This window comes from Heterodontus francisci, chromosome 28 (assembly GCF_036365525.1).
Source record: "Heterodontus francisci isolate sHetFra1 chromosome 28, sHetFra1.hap1, whole genome shotgun sequence".
Taxonomy (NCBI): Eukaryota; Metazoa; Chordata; class Chondrichthyes; order Heterodontiformes; family Heterodontidae; genus Heterodontus; species Heterodontus francisci.
The window spans coordinates 23,350,578-23,371,956 of record NC_090398.1 but is presented as its reverse complement, the minus strand read 5'-3'; the positions used below and the strand labels follow the sequence as shown (position 1 = coordinate 23,371,956).

At 43.0% G+C, this 21,379-nt stretch overlaps 1 protein-coding gene across 1 annotated transcript; it reads right to left on the bottom strand.

Moving 5' to 3' along the window:
* Positions 1 to 237: 237 nt before the first annotated feature.
* Positions 238 to 2,619, bottom strand: LOC137345144 (probable G-protein coupled receptor 139). Its single transcript, XM_068008614.1, has 2 exons — positions 2,550 to 2,619; positions 238 to 1,148 (listed from the first exon to the last, which is right to left on the bottom strand). Exons 1-2 carry the CDS (start codon positions 2,617 to 2,619, stop codon positions 238 to 240), a joined length of 981 nt encoding a protein of 326 aa, XP_067864715.1.
* Between the last annotated feature and the right edge of the window lie 18,760 nt (positions 2,620 to 21,379).

The following is a 21,379-nucleotide window of genomic DNA, read 5'->3' as shown; positions in this document are numbered from 1 at the left end:
TACTTCAACGCTAAAGCTCAATCATTACTGTCTGCTCTGACTCGGCACCAGGAAATGATTACGTTCCTTCAGATAAAGAAATTGACATCATACAGACAGCTTGAATTGAAAGAAATATGTTCTGATACCTGTACAGTTTCACAACAACAATCCGCTTTTGTCCGAGCAGAAAAACGGCCATTCTAAAATGAAACACCGCCTGTTATTTAACTCATTTTAGGATCGGAAGTTTTGCTTTTATTTGTTCTTTGTTTGACCCAATACCCTAAATATCCAAAGATATTTCACCATCATCTTTAGCTCTTCCCTGAATTTAGTTTGTGTCGCTGCATAAATACACGTGTTTGCAAAGGAACTCAAATACAAGAGCATGTATCCGGTTTCAGCGGCTATGTACCTCGGGGCTGCATAATCGCCCCGGTAATGTGCTGTATCTGCTAGTCCGGTAGTTAAGTAAGTAACGGTAGGTGTCATCCACAGCACTATATAACTGCCCGATACACTGAACAGTAAAATGATGGATTTCCTTCGGCTTTCCATCTCTGGATCACTCTGGTTCTCGCTGCTGTGACCCCGCAATGCCCTGCGCGCTCTACTTGCAACAACTATCTGTCTGGCTGTCAAACAATTAAACAATAATATCAAAGAAAAAGGAATCCAAGTTGCTAAAATACTTTGTAACCAGGAGAAACCGACTCCTGCAGGCGATGAAAAAAAGTCCTGACTGGGTTGACAACCCGAACCGATATTGTTAATTATTTGTGCAGATTGATATGCAAAGAAATATGGGATGCTCTGTAAATAGAGTAGGACAGAGACTGTTGTTATAACAGCAGCCGCATTTCTTACTGTGCAATACTTTGTTTTAAACCTTTGACAACATATAGCTACAAATCTATCAAATGTGAACAAGGTTGTAAACCACACAGACATATGCAGGCTGGTAGAATTGATGTAAATCATGAACTTACAAACGGCAGTATAGGACAGGAAGGAATGTGGGAAATGATATGTACAAATGTGATACAGGATTATATTGAAAATCATGACCATTAGATCTGCTGCTGCCATCGCCACCATGTAGGCAGAGATACATTTGGAAAGACCGCAATTTTCCCTGGCGAGAATCAGGATTGTCAGTAGGTTCGCTGTGAAAAAAAAGGAAGAGACAAGTAAGAGGCACACTCAGATAAATCTCACAGCATACTGTGGATGTTGTTGAGATGTGTTCCAATTATTTTTATATATAATGAGTGGAGAGAGACCCTCACCACCGACAGCCAGGCAGTGATTTCTCAGCGGGGTGAGGATTGCATCTGGCCGATGTAATATTACTTGTTAAGAGTTAAAGGGCTGCAAGTAATATTCTAAATAAACTTGGGGCTTGTTTTTAATATCTGAAATGGAACATATGTACACAAACACACACAATGAGTTACTGCACGAGCACATCTCAACAGGTCTTACTATATCAGGCTCCACCCACAACTGATTGGTTCATGTGTGACACGACATCCCTTCCTCTGGTGACCTTCACCGAGAGTTACTACCGTCTCCTTAAGGTAGTCAGCTCTACAGGTCGTCCCACAGCAGTCAATAATGTAAAACCGAAATTATGAAATCATTCATCCGTCATACATCTCTCCCGATTTAATTTCCATGACTATCGCCCCTGACACGGGATTGAGACTCTGTTCACTCTCTGTGAATCAGTCCAGGTCGGGGTATCACGCACGGACGGTATAGTTGGAGGAAAAATCACTTTAAAGAGGAACTTTGGATGGTTCAATAGCTTATTCACATTCGCAGTCAGTACATAAATGGACACATCCAAATACATATTTCATTGCAGTGTTCCGCGCTAAAACCATCCCGCCACGAGACTTGTACCACGTGATGCGCCAACCCAATCTCGGGAACAGCAGAGGATGCCAGTCGCAGTCAATATAATTTCAAAATAAATAGTGGTATGATATAGGTTTAAACAAAACATTCAGCTGATCCAAAATCAAACACACAGGTCTGAAACGTTGCGTTTTTTTTCACTTAGAATCTTCCTGATGGAGCTGCTGGTAACAGAATGGGAGCGGGTGGATCCGACAAGATTCTTTGCAGCGGAGGAGATGGAAGCGATCCCTAAATGGTAATTATTTCTCAAAATATCTTTCAACGTCCCCTGTTGTGTGGAGGTGGCTGCAGTCGGTGCAATTTACAACTTTTGGTATACTGGGAACAACGCTACCAAATGAGATTATTACTAAGTTTACTAAACAACAGGTCGTTTACCGATCTACGAACTGTTGGAGTGGAGGGAAATCATTCTCACCCGCCCTCAGTATCGGCATGAAAGTTAAGCTCCTGGTGCCCACAATCTATCGACCAAAACAGCACCTCAGCGGCAGTGCAGACAGATCGGACTCCTGCTGATATTCAGCACCCTATCACGGTGGAAAAATGATTCTGCAATGAGGACATTATCAGAATCTGCTACATAATCATTCCCAATGGGATAGTCAACAGCTATTAGATAACAGAATACATTGACTTACCAGGAACACCAAAAGCTGCCAGAATAGGATAGTAAATGTACTTAATCTGCAGAATTGTTGGCAGTACCATTTTTGGAACAATATTTGAATCCTGTCCGACTTTAGAATTCCGATTCTAGTTTGTTTCTGGTCCGCTAACGCTTCCCCTTTAAAGAATAATCTGTGCCCCGTGAGAAAATCAAGTCCTACCATAATGAGCGCTAGTTACACTCACTTAACAAACAAGGCGATATTTTACTCTTCAATACACCCGTGACACCAATGGAAAATTGGAAGAGTCTGTCCTTGAAACTCCGCCTATTAAATTCAATAAACGGAAAGTAATCTCAGAGGCAGTTCGCATCGATGGGAACATCCCTCCCGGACTCTATCTGATGTTCTTGGAGCTTCACATTCATTTGTTGAAATCTTTACATAATTATAATGTCCCTGTTCTGTGGTAACGACTCTCTCCAACATTACTAATGGCGTTCCTAATTTAACATCACTGGTATTGACCCTATTATAACGTTAGTGGTGGTGACTTTAATCTAGTATTTCTGGTATTCACCTTACTCTAATATCCCTGGTACTGATTCAACTCTGAGCAATACTTGTAGCGACTCTCATTTAGCATTCCCGGTATTGACCTCACTCTAACATTGCCGGTGGTGATTCTACTCTAACATGACTGCTATTGACCTCACTCTAACAATGCTGGTAGTAATTCTAATCCAACATTACTAGTATTGACTTTATTCTCGCAATGCTGGTCGTAGTAATAATCTAACATACCTGGTATTGACCTTATTGTAACATTACTGAATGCAACGCAACTGTAACATCAATGATGGTTATTCTGGCCTAATCTACTGGCTTTGGCCCGACTATAACGTTTCTGTTTCTCACTTTGCACGGACATTACTGTTGGTGACCCTACTGTAACGTTATTGTATGTAACTGCACTTTAACATTACTGATGGTGAAACGAAAAGAGAAAATTCTGGAAATTCTCAGCAGATCAGTCATCATCTGTGTAGCGATAAAAACAGAGTTAACGTTTCAGGCCTGTGTGACCTTTCACAAGAACTGGAGATGATCTTACTCTAACGGTACTGGTTGTGATCCCTATAATAATGCTAATGATAGTAATCCTAATCTAGCAAGACTGATGTTGCCGTTATTGTAACAATACTGGTGGTGAACTTACACTGAATTGTCAATGGTGACCTGTCTCTAACATTACTGCTTGTAGTTTCACTGTAACATTATTACTGTTTATTCGGTTTTTCCGCCATATGCATGGTGACACTACTGCTGCTGGTTATTCTTCAGACCTGCTAAAGTGTAAGCTGCACTGACCACTCCCTACACTCTACTCCTTCGTCACTCACTTCCTCCCCCTTTACAATTTATGTTTCCGGCTGAGTAATATTGTTTCCAAGTTGCTATTGTGTTCATTTCCGTGTTTAGTTTATGACCCACGTCTTCTCCTTTGAAGGGACAGCCGAGCACTGCATCCATATTATCACCCAATAATGATGCTTATTACTCATCACCCTTAAATACAGCATTGTGGCATCACTAGTAATGTTAGAAAAACGTAAATACCCAGAATGTGAGAGTGGGATCACCAGCAGTAATGCTAGAGTCAGGTTGCTAAAATAATGTTAGAGTAGGTTTACCAGCAGTGATGTTTCCAGATTGATTATCACCAATATTGTTAGAGGAAGGTCACCACCAGTAGGCTCACTAACTGTAACGTTACAGTAGAGTAACCAACAGTAACGTTGTAACGGGACAGACACTAGTCAAATTACTACACATCTGGTTCACTGATGACCTTTAGTGAAGGAAATCGGCCTTCCTTACCCGGCATGTCTACATGTGACTCCAGAGCCACACCAATGTGCTGGACACTTAACTGCCCTCTGAAATGTACTAGTAAGCCACTCAGTTTTCAAATTCACTTAAGGATGGCAACAAATGCTGGCCTTGCCATGACACCCAGATCCCATGAAAGAATAACAAAACAACTCATTTGTCGACGATCTGTCAAATCCACCCTCTGTTTATGACATTTCAGATCGTGTGTCATCTGCAAACATTGATATTATTCCCTATATACCATGTCAGGATCATATATTAACAGTAACAGTGGTCCCAATTCCGAACCATGGGTGACACCAATGCATACTTCGCTCCCGTCTGAAGGTCAATTTCTCAACCATGCCGCTTTTGCCACAGATCCTTTGGTTCCCCCGGTTTCAATATTGCGAACAATGCTAATATGTGATATTTTATCAAAAACAGTTTAAAAATATATATTAACACAGCATCAACAGGACGACCACCATTAACCCTCTCCGTCTTATTTTCCGAGCATTTAATCTGAAATCTACATCCTCCCATTCCCGACTCCAGAACGAAATGTGGTGTTTGCTTTATGCAATCTTTATTACACGAAAACACTTTTAATATCTCTTTCAAATTACTCCAAAATCTGCTCCGCTCTAAGGGAAAGAGGCCCAGTTTTTTTCACGTGGTCCTTCGTAACTGTATTTCCCCATGTCAGTGACCATGCCTCATATTTGTCGCATTGCTATGGCTGCCTATCTTCACTTTTCTAACATCGCCTGACTTTACCCCTGCCTCAGATCATCTGCTGCTGAAACCCTCATTCATGCCTTCTTTACCTCTAGACTTTACTGTTCCAATGCACTCCTGGCTGGTCTCCCACATTCTACTATCTGGAACTTGAGGTCATCCAAAACTCTGCTTCAATGTCTTAACTCACACCAAGTAATGAATTACTTCGACTTATAGGAAGAGGTATAGACTTTTAAAGTGCAGATGCACACACAATGTACAATATAAAACTAAATATGTGTATAACATTCGTGAGACCACAAGTGGAGAGCAGTGCGAAGTGTGAGCTCAACACCTTATGTAACTCTTGAGGTAATAGAAAGTGTACAATATAGATTCATTCACAGCAACAACAAGAACAACTTATACATAGCGCTTCACAGGAGCATTATCCAACAAAATGCAACACTGAACCGCAAAATGATATATTGGGGCAGATGACCGCAACCTTTTTCAAAGGAATATCTTTTAAGGAGCATCTTAAAGGGGGAAAGCGAGGTGGAGAGGCTGATAGGTTTATGGAGGGTATTCTGGAGTTTGGCGCCTAGGCAATTGAAGGCACGGCCACCAATTGTGGAGCAATTCAAATCGTGGATGCTCAAGAAACCAAAATTAGAGGAGTTCAGGTATATTGGATGTTTAAGGGGCTGGAAAATCCACAGCCCTCTGGGGTAAAGAACTGTAAAGAATCACAACCCTCTGATTGAGGAAAAGTCGCCTTATCTCAGTCCTAAATGACTGGCCCCTTATTTGAGGCCATGAAACTAAGATCTAGAATCTCCAGTCAAGGCAAAAATCCTCTCAGCATTTACACTGACAAGTTTACTGACAATTCTATGCGTTTCAGCAACAACAACTTTACTCTTCTACACTCCAGAAAATATAGACTCATTCTAAACAATCTTTCCTCATGCACACTCCTCCCACCCAGGAATCAATCCTTGCCTTGAGCGTTCATTGCTCCCTCTCCAAGGCAAGGATAGTTATCCTTCCTTAGTTAAGACCAACACCGTACACAGTCGTCCAGGTGTTATCTCCCCAAGCCCTAAATAGGTTTATCAAGTCTTCCTTACTCTTATACACCAATCCCATTGCAATAGAATAAAATGTGCCGTTCCTTAGCGTAACTGCTATTTTTATTCATTCATGGAATGTGGCCGCTGCTCACCACGATGGCATTTGTTGCCCATCTCGAATTTCCCATGAGAAAGTGGTGGTGAGCTGCTTTGAGAAACAGAGTTCCAGGATTATGACCCAGTGAAAGTGAAGGAACGGTAATATAGTTCCAAGTCAGGAGGTTGTGTGGCTTGGAGGGAAGCTTTTCGGTGCTGGTGTTCCCATGAGTTTTCTGCCCTTGTCCTTCCAGGTGGTAGAGGTCACGGGTTTGGAAGATGCTGTCTAAGGAGCTTTGGTGCTTTGCTACAGTGCATCTTGTAGGTGGCGCACACTGCTGCCACTATATGTCGGTGGTAAAGGAAATGAATGTTTGTGGTGTGGTGCAAATCATGCATCAAGCTTTGCCCTGCATGGTGTCGAGCATTTTGAGTGTTGTTGGAGCGGCACCCATCCAGGCAAGTGGAGGGCATACTATCACATTCCTAAATTGTGCCTTGTAGATGGTGGACAGACTTTGGAAAGGAGGCTGGTGAGTTACTCGCCACAGGATTCCTAGCCTCTGACCTGCGCCTGTAGCCATGGTATTTATGTGGCTGGTCCAGTTCAGTTTCTAGTCAATGGTAACCCTTAGGATGTTGATAGTGGGGGATTCAGCAGTCGTAATACCATTGAATGTCAAGAGGGGTTGGTTAGATTCTCACTTGTTGGCGATGGTCATTGCCTTACACTTGTGCAGTGCGAATGTTACTTGCCACTTATCAGTGCCAGCCTGACATTGTCAAGGTCCTCTGCATTTCTACACGAACTGCTTGATTAATCAATAATCCTGTTGCGCTGGGTACCTTGGGGAGGAGCGACCATAAGATGATAATTTTTCATTAGCTTAAGCCAATCATCTAATTTGAAGGCCTATGCTAATATGCAGTGGTGCATTAGTTTGAAACAAATTTCCCACTTGAGTAGTTTAACTGAATGACCACAGTTAAATAGGTCTTATGAATAGTCGAGTATAGGAAAGGAACCCAAAGATGGCACTTTACATTTGAAATGTATTTTGTGAATGAACACTGCACAGCCAAGAACATGACTAAAAAAGTAAGAGGTTTTAAGATGTTTGAAGGAATAACACCACAGCTGAGAGAACATCGAATCCAAATTGCAGCAGTCAATTAATATGATTAGAATTGTCCAGTCTTGGGAGTTTATAATTGAATCTCAGCACGAAATACATTTAGTCACAACAAGAACTTTGCTCGGCAGCTCTGGCAGCATCTGTGGAGAAAGAAGCAGAGTTGACATTTAACCTGGATGACGTTTCATGAGAATTATATTCTCTCTCCACAGATGATGTCGGCTTAGTATTTCCAGCATTTTCTGCTTTTTCTAACTTCATATTTCCAGAATCCGCAGTATTTTGCTTTTTCTGAACTCGGATGGCATAAACTGTTTACTTTTTTTGTTTAAAGTCTTTGAACGACGTTGCAACGTCAATTTGCCTGTGGAAATCCCACAGTGCATAAATTAACGCTCTGGGAAAGTATCGCAAACGAGTTAAGTTCAGGGTCACCGGCCTGAAACGTGAGGTCCCAGAGGAGTGGAGAATAGTCAATGTTGTTCCTCTGCTTAAGAAGGGAAGCAAGGATAATCCAGGAAATTACAGGCTGGTGAGCCTTACGTCAGTGGTAGGGAAATTATTGGAGAGGATTCTTCGGGACAGGATTTACTCCCATTTGGAAGCAAATGAACTTATTAGCGAGAGACAGCATGGTTTTGTGAAGGGGAGGTCGTGTCTCAATAACTTGATTGAGCTTTTTGAGGAAGTGACGAAGATGATTGATGAAGGAAGGGCAGTGGATGTTGTCTACATGGACCTCAGTAAAGCCTTTGACAAGGTCCCTCATGGCAGACTAGTACAACAGGTGAAGTCACACGGGATCAGAGGTGAGCTGGCAACATGGATACAAATCTGGCTTGGTCATAGAAGACAGAGGGTAGCAGTGGAGGCGTACTTTCCTGAGTGGAGGGCTGTGACTAGTGGTGTTCTGCAGGGATCAGTGCTGGGACCTTTGCTCTTTGTAGTATATATAAATGATTTGGAGGAAAGTGCAGCTGGTCTGATTAGTAAGTTTGCAGACGACACAAAGGTTGGTGGAGTTGCGGATAGTGATGAGAATTGTCAGAGGATACAGCAGGATATAGATCGGTTGGAGACTTTGGTGGAGAAATGGCAGAAGGAGTTTAATCCGCTCAAATGTGAGGTAATGCATTTTGGAAGGTCTAATACGGGGGGGGGGGGGGGGGACGTATACAGTAAATGGCAGAACCCTTAGGAGTATTGACAGGCAGAGAGATCTGGGCGTACAGGTCCACAGGTCACTGAAAGTGGCAATGCAGGTGGATAAGGTAGTCAAGAAGGCATACAGCATGCTTGCCTTCATCAGTCAGGGCATAGATTATAAAAATTGGCAAGTCATGCTGCAGCTGGACAGAACTTTAGTTAGACTACACTTGGAGCATTGCGTGCAATTCTGGTCGCCACACTACCAGAAGGATGTGGACGCTTTGGAGAGGGTACAGAGGAGGTTTACCAGGATTTTGCCTGGTCCGGAAAGTATTAGCTATGAGGAGAGGTTGGATAAACGCGGATTGTTTTCACTGGAACGACGGAGTTGGAGGGGCGACATGATAGAGGTTTACAAAGTTATGTGTGGCATGGACAGAGTGGATAGTCAGAAGCTTTTTCTCAGGGTGGAAGAGTCAGTTGCTAGGGGACATAGGATTAAGGTGTGAGGGGCAAAGTACAGAGGGGATGTGCGAGGCAAGTGTTTTGCACAAAGGGTGGTGAGTGCCTGGAACGTGCTGCCGGTGGAGGTGGTGGAAGCAGATACGATAGCGACGTTTAAGAGGCATCTTGACAAATACATGAATAGGAAGGGAATAGAGGGATACGGACCCCGGAAGTGCAGAAGATTTTAGTTTAGACAGGCATCAAGATTGGTGCAGGCTGGGAGGGCCGAATGGCCTGATCCTGTGCAGTACTCTTCTTTGTTATTTGTTCTTTGTTAACTCTGCCTCTCTCTCCATAGATGCTGCCAGACCTGCTTAGTATTTCCAACAGTTCTCGTTTTTATTTCAGTTCAGACAGGCTACCTGCTCACAAATGGTTAGCTCGCTTCACACAGAAGCTGTTCAGCATCTTTACAGTAAAATGAAAATGTATGACATAATCCTCAATGTCGGCCCACTAGCCTCCACGTTTAACCAAGCAGCCATTGTCAGTTCCACCACCAGCGCAATTCCCCATCAAATACATCTTAGCTCCGCTCCTCTTCTTTCCAAGAAAGGGCTCCCCCTACCGCCGGCTCTCATGAGGCCATGATCCATTCTTCCATCGCTGGCAATATCCTTTTCCCTTCTCCAGCACCTTCCGATGCAAGTACATACCTGTCCTTTCGCAGCTTTTGTTTTAGAACTTTGGTTAGGAATGGTTATTTTGTATTGGCTTTTATGAATGCGTTGTAATCCAGTGGACCCTGCGATGGTCGGTACCTGAGGGAGGGTAATAAAAACAAGAAATGCTGGAAACACTCAGCAGGTCTGGCAGCATCTGTGGAGAGAGAGGCAGAGTTAACATTTCAGGTCAGTGACTCTTCTTCAGAACTGCAGTATCCAGCATCTGGAGCATTTTGCTTTTAACCTGAGGGAGGGTAACTTGGGTTATGGAAGTGAATTGGGAACTGTGGTTGCATTTACTGGTATTGCAGTTGGATGAGTTATTTATAGACAGCCCGGCCAGAAAGGAGCAACCCAGAGTGCCTCCTATTTTCCTCTTCCTCTTCTTTTTTCACCTCCATCTCCTGATCCCCCTCATGCTACACAACTGCTCACTTTGGAGTTGGTGGCGAGAGCTGTGCCTTCACGATAGCGAGGCTGTGCAGCATATAGCGGACCACCAATTATCATGATACATGTTCTACAATGCTTTGCAGGCCCCTCAAAAGGGGTCTTGACCTTGCACACGTTGCTTGAGAGTGCTAGTGGTTTGCTCTGGACAGTTCATGTGACAGCATGGCTTTTATTGTATGCACGCTATCCACCTGTGTATATGGTCAGTGCATGGCGCTTGTAGCACAATAGCCACCCTTTGTTTTAGAATAGTGGCTCAAATGCAGATGGCACAGTGGACTGTCGAAAAATGAAGACAACAGGACTGCTTCCAAGATGCCAGGTATATACCTTATTATGTGCAATACATGGCTGCACAACAGTTGGGTGTTGGAAGAATGGAATCCCTTTTGGTTGTGCTGCATTTCAGAGTGGACATGCCACGCTCACAAAACGATGTGAAGTCAATGGAACCTTCCTCATGGGGAAAATTACAATCCTCATGAAGCTACATGCTTGCCCCAGCTACTGCTCTCTTGCAAGAGAGAATGAAAAGTAGTGAGTTCTCTTTTAACACAGAAAGTCTACAAATACAAATGAGGATGGCAATCTGTGATATTTGTCAATTATTGGCAGCTCCAGATTTGAAGAAGTATGACCCATAGATTTTCATAGCCACAATCACCTTCACGGTCACTAGCAATAGGGTCCTAACACTGCTCTGAGTTTATAGTTGTGGCTGCAGCAGGTGGCAGATTTCAGTGAGGGCTTACTTACTGAGGCAAAGTCACTGCACACATTATTTATCTCTGAGGTTCACTCAGGTGAGTTGTTCGCTGAGCACCCTGCATGAATGTGGCTTCCTGCAAAGAGCCCTTCTCCTCCTCCTGTTCTCTCTTCCACAGATGTTATGTGGCATCTCTGTTCATTTTCCCTGCCCTGCTATGTTACAAGAGAAATGCCTATTGTTGCACACATTTCTGGAAGCTACTGACTTCTGCAGAAGTTTTGAGGCCGGGAGAACACGGTCGGCCACGTTAAAACTGTACAACAGTTTAAATTAGTGGCTGTCGGCCTCATTAAAATATGTAAATAATTCACCCGCCTTTTGCGAACAATTTGCTTCCCAACATCTGAACCGACTCTGTTGATCACGGAAGTGAGCGGGTGGGAGGTGGGTTGGGGTCTGAGTTCAGACTTTTTATAATTTAGCTCCTTGACCCGAAACCCATTTTTGGATGCTAATATCCAGCCCTTACTGAAATAACGAAAAAAAAGTGCTGGAAATACTCAGTAGGTCTGGCAGCATCTGATGTCAGAGAAGCAGAGAAAACGTTTCAAGTGAAAAAGATCACAGACCTGAAGCGTTAACTCTGCTTCTCTCTCCACACATGCCGTTAGACTTGCTGAGTATTTCCAAACTTTCTGTTTTTATTTCAGATTTACAGCATCCACGTTATTTTGTTGTTAATCCAACCCTTACTGCCTGAGCTCACATACAGCGAATATTTGATCAGTAATTTCCCTTCTCTTTTGCTTTACCGCTAATATAGTGGTGATTGTGATCCTATCTCAGAAAAACGTGCTGACTCTGCACTTGCAGCACTCACTGCCCTGGTGGCCTGGGCTGCAGCAGATCTCTTGGTCATTATCACTAATGTCAGACTATGGCGGTTATTATTATTTCCCAGGATATTTCCTGGACATCACTCCTGTGTATAGCACTATCGATGTCCTGAGTGGTGCTGCCACTGACTGTTCTGTCTGGTTCACTGTTTCTTTCTCCTGTGATCAGTTTGTGGCCATTTGCTACCAAAGTTGAAAACAAAATATTGCACCGAGAAAAGTTCAGCTGTGGTTCTCGCAACAACCTGTGTTCAGCTCTGTTTTTTAAAAAAAACGATCCTTTCTACCTTACTTTTGAACCTGGAAAGATAATGGATAATATACCGTTGTTCTGTAATATAAAACCAAACTATTATATTGAGCTTGGATGGGTGGGATTTGACTGGGTTGATTTGCTTTTAATCCCATGACTTTCATTCACTTTGATTTTGTTACTCAATGCTCTGACGGTCAGACACATTTTAGGGACAAGTCGAGTCTTTAAGAGATTGAGATCAGAACAAGAGAGAGTATCAAAGTGAGCCAGAGACGCAGAGCAGAAGGAAGTCTATAATTTTCAGAGAGAAGGACCAGAAGGACGTGGAGGCTTTGGAGAGGGTACAGAAGAGGTTTACCAGGATGTTGCCTGGTTTGGAGGGCATTAGCTATGAGGAGAGGTTGGATAAACTCTGATTGTTTTCACTGGAACGACGGAGGTGGAGGGGCGACATGATAGAGGTTTACAAAGTTATGAGCGGCATGGACAGAGTGGATAGTCAGAAGCTTTTTCCCAGGGTGTAAGAGTCAGTTACTAGGGGACATAGGTTTAAGGTGAGAGGGGCAAAGATTAGCAACGTTTAAGAGGCATCTTAACAAATACATGAATAGGATGGGAATAGAGGGATACGGTCCCCGGAAGTGCAGAAGGTTTTACTTTCGGCAGGCATCAAGATCGGCGCAGGCTTGGAGGGCCGAATGGCCTGTTCCTGTGCCGTACTGTTCTTTGTTCTAAGCAGCGGGAGAGGAGAGAATCCAAACAGCGTGCCAGAACCTCGGAGATCGGGAGAGAAGCAGTGGGAGAGGAGAACATTCAAAACACGCGCCAGAATCTCGGGGATTCGGGCGGGAGGTTCGGAGGCAAATCACAAATCGAAAGGTGACATCACAATCAAGAGAGAGTGCGGGAAAACAGAAAGCAGCCGGGGTGAGTATCCCGGTACGCTCATATACAGTAAGATTCGATCGATTCATTGGTATAAAAGCTAAAAGCTAAGGCAGATTGTATAATTTACCAAAAATATATAGAGAGAGGGGGCAGCAGAGAGGGTACTTGTTCAAATTAGGAACTGTAAAATTATTTTTTTCAATGGTGGTAGTGTAGCAGAAAGCGTTATAATGAGTATAAAACACAGAGCAGGACTATAAGTATTAATTATAATTGATAGGTTAAACAAGTACTTTTAATCTACTTTGAATCAAACAGCGCATCAAACATCTAAACACGTAACATCTAAATTAATGAATGAAATAGAATAGAGATGGCTGGGCAGGCGATGTATTGCAGCTGTAGTATGTGGGAGCTGGTGGACACCGGTGCGATCCAGGGTGGCCACATCTGCAGCCAGCGTTGGTTGCTTGAGGACCTTTGGCTCAGAATTGCTGAACTAAAGTCCGAGCTGCGGACACTGTGACACATCAGGGAAGGGAAGTGTTACCTGGACACTGTTCCAGGAGACAGTCACACCTCTTAGATTAATTATATCAAATTTGGAACGTGGTCAGAGACAGGAGAGTACCAACGACATAGGTAGGACTAAGAAAGAGGTTCTGCAGAGGGACTATGGGGTAAAATTAAAATGCAGAACCTTAAAGGTAATAATCTCTGCATTACTACCTGAGCCACGTGCAAATTGGCACAGGGTAAATAAGATTAGAGAACAAAACACATGGCTGGATGATTGGAGCGGGTGAAATGGGTTTCGATTCATGGGGCACTGGCTCTAGTATTGGGAAAGGAGAGAACTGTTCCATTGGGATGGGCTTTATTTGAACCGTACTGTGACCAGTTTCCTGGCGAATCATGGAACTAGGGTTGTAGATATGACTTTAACCTAATGAGTGGGGTGGGGGGGGGGGGGGGTGGGGTGGTGGGGGTGGTGGGGTTGCGGGCAGTCAATTGAAGGGAAGTTTAAAATCAAAAAGAAATGAGAGAGCAGAGGTGCAGCGTAGTGAAGAGGCGAATGGGAATTCAAGTGTGACAGGAAGGGGCAGAAAATAGAATGCAGCAGTAATTAGAGCCGCAATGAGTAATCATGGTAAAAAAGCCAAAGCTTAAGGCTCTTTATCTGAATGCATGCAGCATTTGTAACAAGATAGATGAGCTGATGGCACAAATAGAAAGAATGAATATGACTTGATAGCTATTACAGTGACGTGGTTGCAGGGAGACCAAGACTGGGAACTCAATATTCAAGGGTATTCGACATTCTGGAAAAAATAGGCAAAGGGAAAAGGAGGTGGGGTAGCTTTGTTAAAAAAGGAAGGTATCAGTGCGGTGGTGAGTAGTAATATAGGTGCAATAGATCGTGATGTGAAATCAGTTTGGGTGGAAATAAGGGATAGCAAGGGGAAGAGGTCACGGGTGGGAGTCATCTGTAGGCCCACAAAGAGGTGCCTCTCTGTCAGACAAAGTATAAATCTGGAAATAACGAAGTTCTGTAAGAGGGGCGCTACAATTGTCATGGGTGATTTTAATCTGTATATTGACTGGACAAATCAGATTGGTAGAGGTAACATGGGAGACGAATTTGTCGAGTGCATCAGGGATTGTTACTTGGAGCGATACGTTGCAGAACCTACCCAGGAAGAGGCTATTTTGGATCTAGTAATGTGTAATGAGGTAGGATTAATAAGAGATATCATAGTATAGTTTGACAATATCTTTTTTGTAAATCTCATCCAAGAACTGTAATGGAAGGCACACATCTTCTTCAGTATATGACAGATGGGCTTCCAGCTCAAAAATGCTTTATAACTGATTTTATTTTTGGTAAAAGTGACAATGCCAAGGTCAAACTTGATTTGGTCTTCAGTTGGGACATAACCCATATCCACATATCCACTTAATTCTTCCACTGGTCATATGGCTCAGACTCTGAGAATATCAGAAGGGAATCATGCTCCAACTATTTGCTCTTGCTTTTTGAGATTTTCACAATGGCTTATATAGGATTGCAGTTTTCTGTCTGACAAAAAAAGAAAAACTTATATTCAAAATTTCACATTTAGGGCACAATTGTCTGCTTCCACGTTATTCTCCACAAAGCCAGTTGGTGAAGGATGGTACTGGAACTAAACTTTAGAGCGCTTTACTTTTATTCACAGAGCTAAGCATTACAAACATTCACCTTCTATCTCAGCCAGTCAATTTCAATAAGTTTCAATAAATTTCAATATAGAAATATATGTTTTCTAGTGAAACCCCAGTTAATGCTCAGAATCCGCACACAATTAAACACAATAAATATACAATTACCTTTCTCTGGACAACAAACCGGCATTGCAGCTTGTCCATTAAATATACAAACTATCTATGCTGGAAATACTCAGTAGGTCTGTCAGCATCTGTGGAGAGAGAAACAGAGTTAACGTTTCAGGTCTGTGTCCTGTCATCAAAATTGGCAAAGGTTAGAATTGTAATTGGCTTTGAGCAAGTGAAAGGGGGAGGGGGAAAGAAGAATTAAAAAAAAAATAAGCAGGGCCAGACCTTTATGGATGTTGCTAGGGAGAAGGAAATGTTGTTTGATCGATGCTATCGTTTCAATGAAGATTGAGCAAGATTTTAAGATCTATAGGGAAGTAATTTATTGGAAGAATATAAAAATAGTATCCCTTCGGAAATAAGATCTGACCCGGAAGAACATAACGTTAAGAAAATAAGAGTTTCCGCAACAATGGCAGATGATTGCAAATATATCCTAAAAATCAGTAGTTGCAGGCCCAAGTTTGGAAACTTTCAGGGAAGCTGGAGAGATCAGAAGGTTGATACCGAGAAGAGACTTCGTTTCTGGGAGAGAATGGTAAAAGATAGGAGACAGGCTATCCACAGAGTAGTGCGGAAGATGATCAGGAGGCTGTAGTTAAGTTAAAAGGACTAACGTATTATTTTTGTAATCAAAGAGGGCAAATAGAATCAGAATTCTGGAAGTTAACACACAAACCTGCAGCTGTGGTCTATTCCAAAACACTGTCCTGAAAAGAGTGCCCGATGGGTGGTGCTGCTGAAAAATTAGCGGCTTTGACGATTTGAATTGTGGAGCAGAGGTGTTCTACCCTGGATGCTGATAAATGACGCCAAGTCTCTAAAGTTATAGAAGTTTGGTGTTCAGGGGTAAGGGGTCACCATGTTTTTTAGATGAGGCGGGCAAGTCGAGTGTTCTGCTTAGAGATACAGGGGAAACCCAGTCATTAATGGTAGCAAACAATTTCCCCCAAGTAGTTCAGCACAAGAGCAGGTCCCAGTTTTTTAATGATTATTATTCATTAATGGGATGTGGGAATCGTTGGCTACGATGGCATTTAGTTTAGTTTAGTTTAGAGATACAGCACTGAAACAGGCCTATCGGCCCACCGAGTCTGCGCCGACCATCAACCACCCATTCATACTAATCCCACACTAATCCCATATTCCTATCACATCCCCACCTGTCCTTATATATTTCCCTACCACCTACCTATACTAGGGGCAATTTATAATGGCCAATTAACCTATCAACCTGCAAGTCTTTGGTATGTGGGAGGAAACCGGAGCACCCGGAGGAAACCCACGCAGACACAGGGAGAACTTGCAAACTCCGCACAGGCAGTACCCAGAATCGAACCCGGGTCCCTGGAGCTGTGAGGCTGCAGTGCTAACCACTGCACCACTGTGCCGCCCCACACTAATTGCCCATGAGAAGGTAGTGGTGAGCTGCCTTCTTGCACCGCTGCAGTCCATGTGGGGGAGGTACACTGACAATGCTGTTAGGAAGGAGGTTCCAGGATTTTGACCCAGGAGCAATGAAGGAATGGCGATATAGTTCGAAGTCTGTCTCGTATGTGGCTTGGAGGGGAACGTACAAGAGGTGGTGCTCCCAAGCATCTGCTGCCCTTGTCCTTCTAAGTTCGAGAGGTCGCATGCTTGGGAGTAGCTGTCTAAGGAGCCTTGGTACATTGCTGCAGTGAATCTTGTACATAGTACACACTGCTGGCACCGCAGGTTGGTGGCGAAGGGGTAAATGTTAAAGGTGGTGGATGGGGTGCCAAACAAGTGGGCTGCTTTGTCATGAATGGTGTCGAGCTTCGTGAGTGTTGTTGGAGCTGCGCACATCCAGGCAAGTGGAGATAATTCCATCACACTACTGACTTGTGCCTTGTAAATGGTGAACATAAATTGGGAGGGAAAGGATAAGTTACTCTCCGCAGGACCCCTAGCATCTGTCCTGCTCTTGTAGCCATAGTATAAAGTTGGCTAAAATAAAATCAAAATACTGCGGATGCTGGAAATCTGAAATAAAAACAAGAAATGCTGGAACCACTCAGCAGGTCTGGGAGCATCTGTGGAAAGAGAAGCAGAGCGTTAACTCTGCTTCTCTTTCCACAGATGCTGCCAGACCTGCTGAGTGGTTCCAGCATTTCCTGTATTTATTTGGCTATTCCAGTTATTTTTCTGGTCAATGGTAACCCGCAGGTTCCTAACAGTGGGGATTCAGCGATGTTATTGCCATTGAATGTCAAAGGAAGATGGGTGTTTTCTCTCATGTTTCAGATAGTCATTGTCTGGCACTTGTGTGGCACGAATAATACTTGCCACTTATTAGCCCAGGCAGGGATAATGTCCAGGTCTTGTTGTATTTCTACATGGAATGCTTCAGTACCTGTGGAGTTGTGAATGGTGCTGAACATGGTGCAATCATCAGTAAACATCTCCCCTTCTGACACTCTGACCTTCGTCCGGGTCATTGAGGGATGTTATTCTCCTATGCCATTGTATACGCTGAATCTACAATGTGATTTAGTCACTAATCTGGTAACAGTGGGAATCGTCACTGATCTGAAGTTTGAAGGGGTGGATTTCTTGCTCCAAAGTGAGTTAACTGGGGATAAGGTAACAACGTCTCCAGTAATTTTGAAAAAATACAGTTGAGATTGTTAAAAGTTAAATTTCGCAGGAGGACTTTCCCAGTATTTTTCCATATTGTATCGTAATTCGATAAGAAATTGTCATTGGTAAGAAAGGAGAAACCAGATATCTGGCTAGCTGAAACCTTTTTCAGGAATTTGAGTACCTAGGTTGATTTATTTAGAGGCTGGTCTTTGATTCAGGCGCAACAGGCAGACCCCAATTTAAAGAAAACATCTCAGACTGCCTGTTCTGAGATGGAAGCTGGGAATATCCCTGAGTGCTATCATGATAAGAATGACATCTAATAGAAAAGTGCAGACTTCCACAAAGGTTCACTTATAAGGATTGGGCTCTCGGTCAGCAAGTTGTTTCCCACCCACCCGCCCCCCCCACCTCCCCCCCCCCCCCCCCCCCCCCGCCCCACCCACTCCGGCTACCACAGTTTAATATTGAGAATTACCCATGAGATTCCGAGGGTAGGTCATAGATATTCAAAAGACTCAGGCCATGATGAGATAGCATTTTTATTGGCCAGGCTTGCATGAAGATATGGTTGAATTTTGCAGAACATGCCTTAGCTGCCAAGCAGTTGGGAAGCCATAGCCTTCGTTTAAGCCATCTCCATTAAAACTGATACCTGCTTTTGACGAACTGTTTAGTAGGGTTCTTGTAGATTGTGTCAGATGCTGACCAAAATCTTCCCAGAGACAAAGCCCTTGAAAAAATATCACAACGCAGGGGGTAATTGAGGGGTTGATTCAGTTTTTTACTGGATATGGATTGCCAAAGAAAAGAAATTCCTTAGGACCAGGGGTCAAATTTCGTGTCAGGGATATTTCAAGAGGCCATGAGTTATTTGGGAGTGGGACAGCCCAAATCTTCTGCTTATCACCCGCAATCGAAAGGTGTTTTGGAAAGGTATCACTAAACCCTAAAGAGTCTAATTAAACCTATTATTTGAGCATTCTCATGATTGGAGTAAGGGGACATCATTTCATAAATTGTGGCATTAGGATATACCAAATGAGTCCACTGGTTTCAGTCCATTTGAATTGGTCTATGGGCATGAGGAAACGGGTCTCTGAAACTCATGAAGGAGATATTTTTAGTACAGGAAGAGGAAATTACCCTCTTATGTTATATGTCAAGAGCCTGTGAGATGTTTGGAAAACATCTCAATGTTTCTCAGCAAGTGATGAAAACCCAAGCGGATAGAACAGCTGAGGTACACAGTTTCCAACCTGCAGACATGGTACTAGTTTTGCTGTCTTTGCCTGGGGAATCATTGAAAGCTGTTTTCAGTGGACCTTACTTCATTAAGAATACGCTCAGTGAAGTGAAATATTTGGTTAGTATCCCAGGCAGACGAAAAAGTCAAAGAATGTGTCAGGTGCATATGTTGAAAAGATACTATGACTGTGAACTATATTCGCCAGTAAATGTACGCCAAATGATAAAAGATGATGAAAACATAGTATTACTTTTAATAAGCTGGAAGGAGGGGCAGAGACTGATAACTTTCAGAATGAACGTCCTGCGGTGAAACTGGAAAACACAGAAGTGTTGGAAAGTTTCGATACAGTTCTACACTATATTTCTGAACAACATAAAAGTAACATAGTTGAACTATGAAGTGTGTAAAGCAGGAAGTGCAGATACACTAGGTCAAAAACATTTGGCCATTCATGGGGTTGGGAAGGCAGCTCATCATAACCTTGTCAAGGGCAATTAGGGATGGGCAATAAATGCTGGCCTGTCCAGCGATGCCCAAATCCCATGAATGAATTAAAACTCAAAAGGATTATTACGTACGGCTTCATATCACTGCTATGCACCAATGGCAAACCACTTGCTTTGGGAGTTTATTTGCATTGCAACTCACAAACTCTAAAATTACTCATGGCAACCCAACTCTAATGTTAACGGCGGCAACTGTATAACATTATGGACGGTCACCGTACTCTATCATTATGCACGGTGACGTGACTCTGACTGTAATGGTGTCGTTCCTGGCACTAACAACATCGCTGGTGATTCTACCCTTACATTGCTGAGGGTGAACCTACACTCATATTTTTGGCGGTGACCCGCACTCAAATTACTGGTGCTTGTTGCGTTCCTATCTTCACTGTTAGCAATTCTACAGAAATATTAAGAATATCGTTCCTGTTCTAAAACTACTGGTGGTGATGTTAGTCTAACATGATTAGTGGTGATCTGTAAACTCCCATTATATGTGGTGACAATAATCTAGCGTCAAATGTAATGATTCTTCCTTAGCATAACTGTCAGTGTCCCGACTCTAATATTGCTAGTTGTGATTTTATTCTAACACTGTGGGTGCTAATTTTACTGTGTCTGTTACAACTCTACTGTTGGCTCCTCTACTGTAACGTCATGGGTAGTGAGCCTACCCATACATTACTGGTGGTGACACTCCTCTAACAATACTGGTGATCATCAATCTGGAAACATCACTGATGGTGACCCTACTCAAATATTGTTTTGATGACCCGACTCTAGCATTACTGATGGTCTTCCTACTGTAACATTATGGGTAGTTACGTTATTCTGACATTATTAGTGATGCCACAATGCTATATTTAATGGTGATGAGTAATTCACATCTTTATTAGATGATAATGTGGATGTAGTGGTCGGCTGTCCCTCCAATGGGAACGATGCGGGTTAGAAACAAAACACAGAGATGAGCACAATAGAAAATTGGAAACAACCTTGCTGAGCTGGAAACATTAATTGCAGAGGTCACAGAAGTGAGTTCCAGTGGAGTGCAGGAAGTGGTCAGTGCAGATGACACATCAGGAGGTCTGAAGAATAAGCAGCAACAGTGTCACCATGCATATGGTGGAAAAACCGAATAAGCAGTAATAATGTTACAGTGCAATTACACGCAGCAATGTTAGAATCAGGTCACCACCAATAATGTTAGAGTAAGTTCACCACCAGTATTGTTACAATAATGGCGCCACCAGTCATGCTAGTTTAGGTTTACTATCATTAACATTAGTATATGGATCACAATCAGTACCGTCAGTGTAAGATCACCACCAGTTCCGATGAAAGGTCACACAGCCCTGAAATGTTAATTGTTTTTTCTCTCCACAGGTGATGTCTGACCTGCTGAGTATTTCCATCGTTTTCTTTTTTTAATTTCGCCATCAGTAACGTTAAAGTACAGTTACATACAGTAACGTTACAGTAAGGTCACCAACAGTAATGTCCATGCAAAGTGAGCAACAGTAGCGCTAAAGTCGGGCCAACGCCAGTAGATTAGGCGGGCATAACCACCATTGATGTTAGCATAGAGTTGTATTCAGTAATGTTACAATAAGGTCAGTTCCAGGTATGTTAGCTTACAATCACCACCAGTATTGCGAAAGTAAAGTCAAGACTGGTAATGTTGGATTAGAAT

Excerpts from the sequence above, each read along its gene's own strand:
- LOC137345144 (XM_068008614.1), bottom strand. The coding sequence starts at position 2,619 with ATGGTACTGCCAACAATTCTGCAGATTAAGTACATTTACTATCCTATT. Across the intron at positions 1,149-2,549 it reads GGCAGCTTTTGGTGTTCCTG|CGAACCTACTGACAATCCTG; the intron begins GTAAGTCAATGT and ends TTTTTTTCACAG.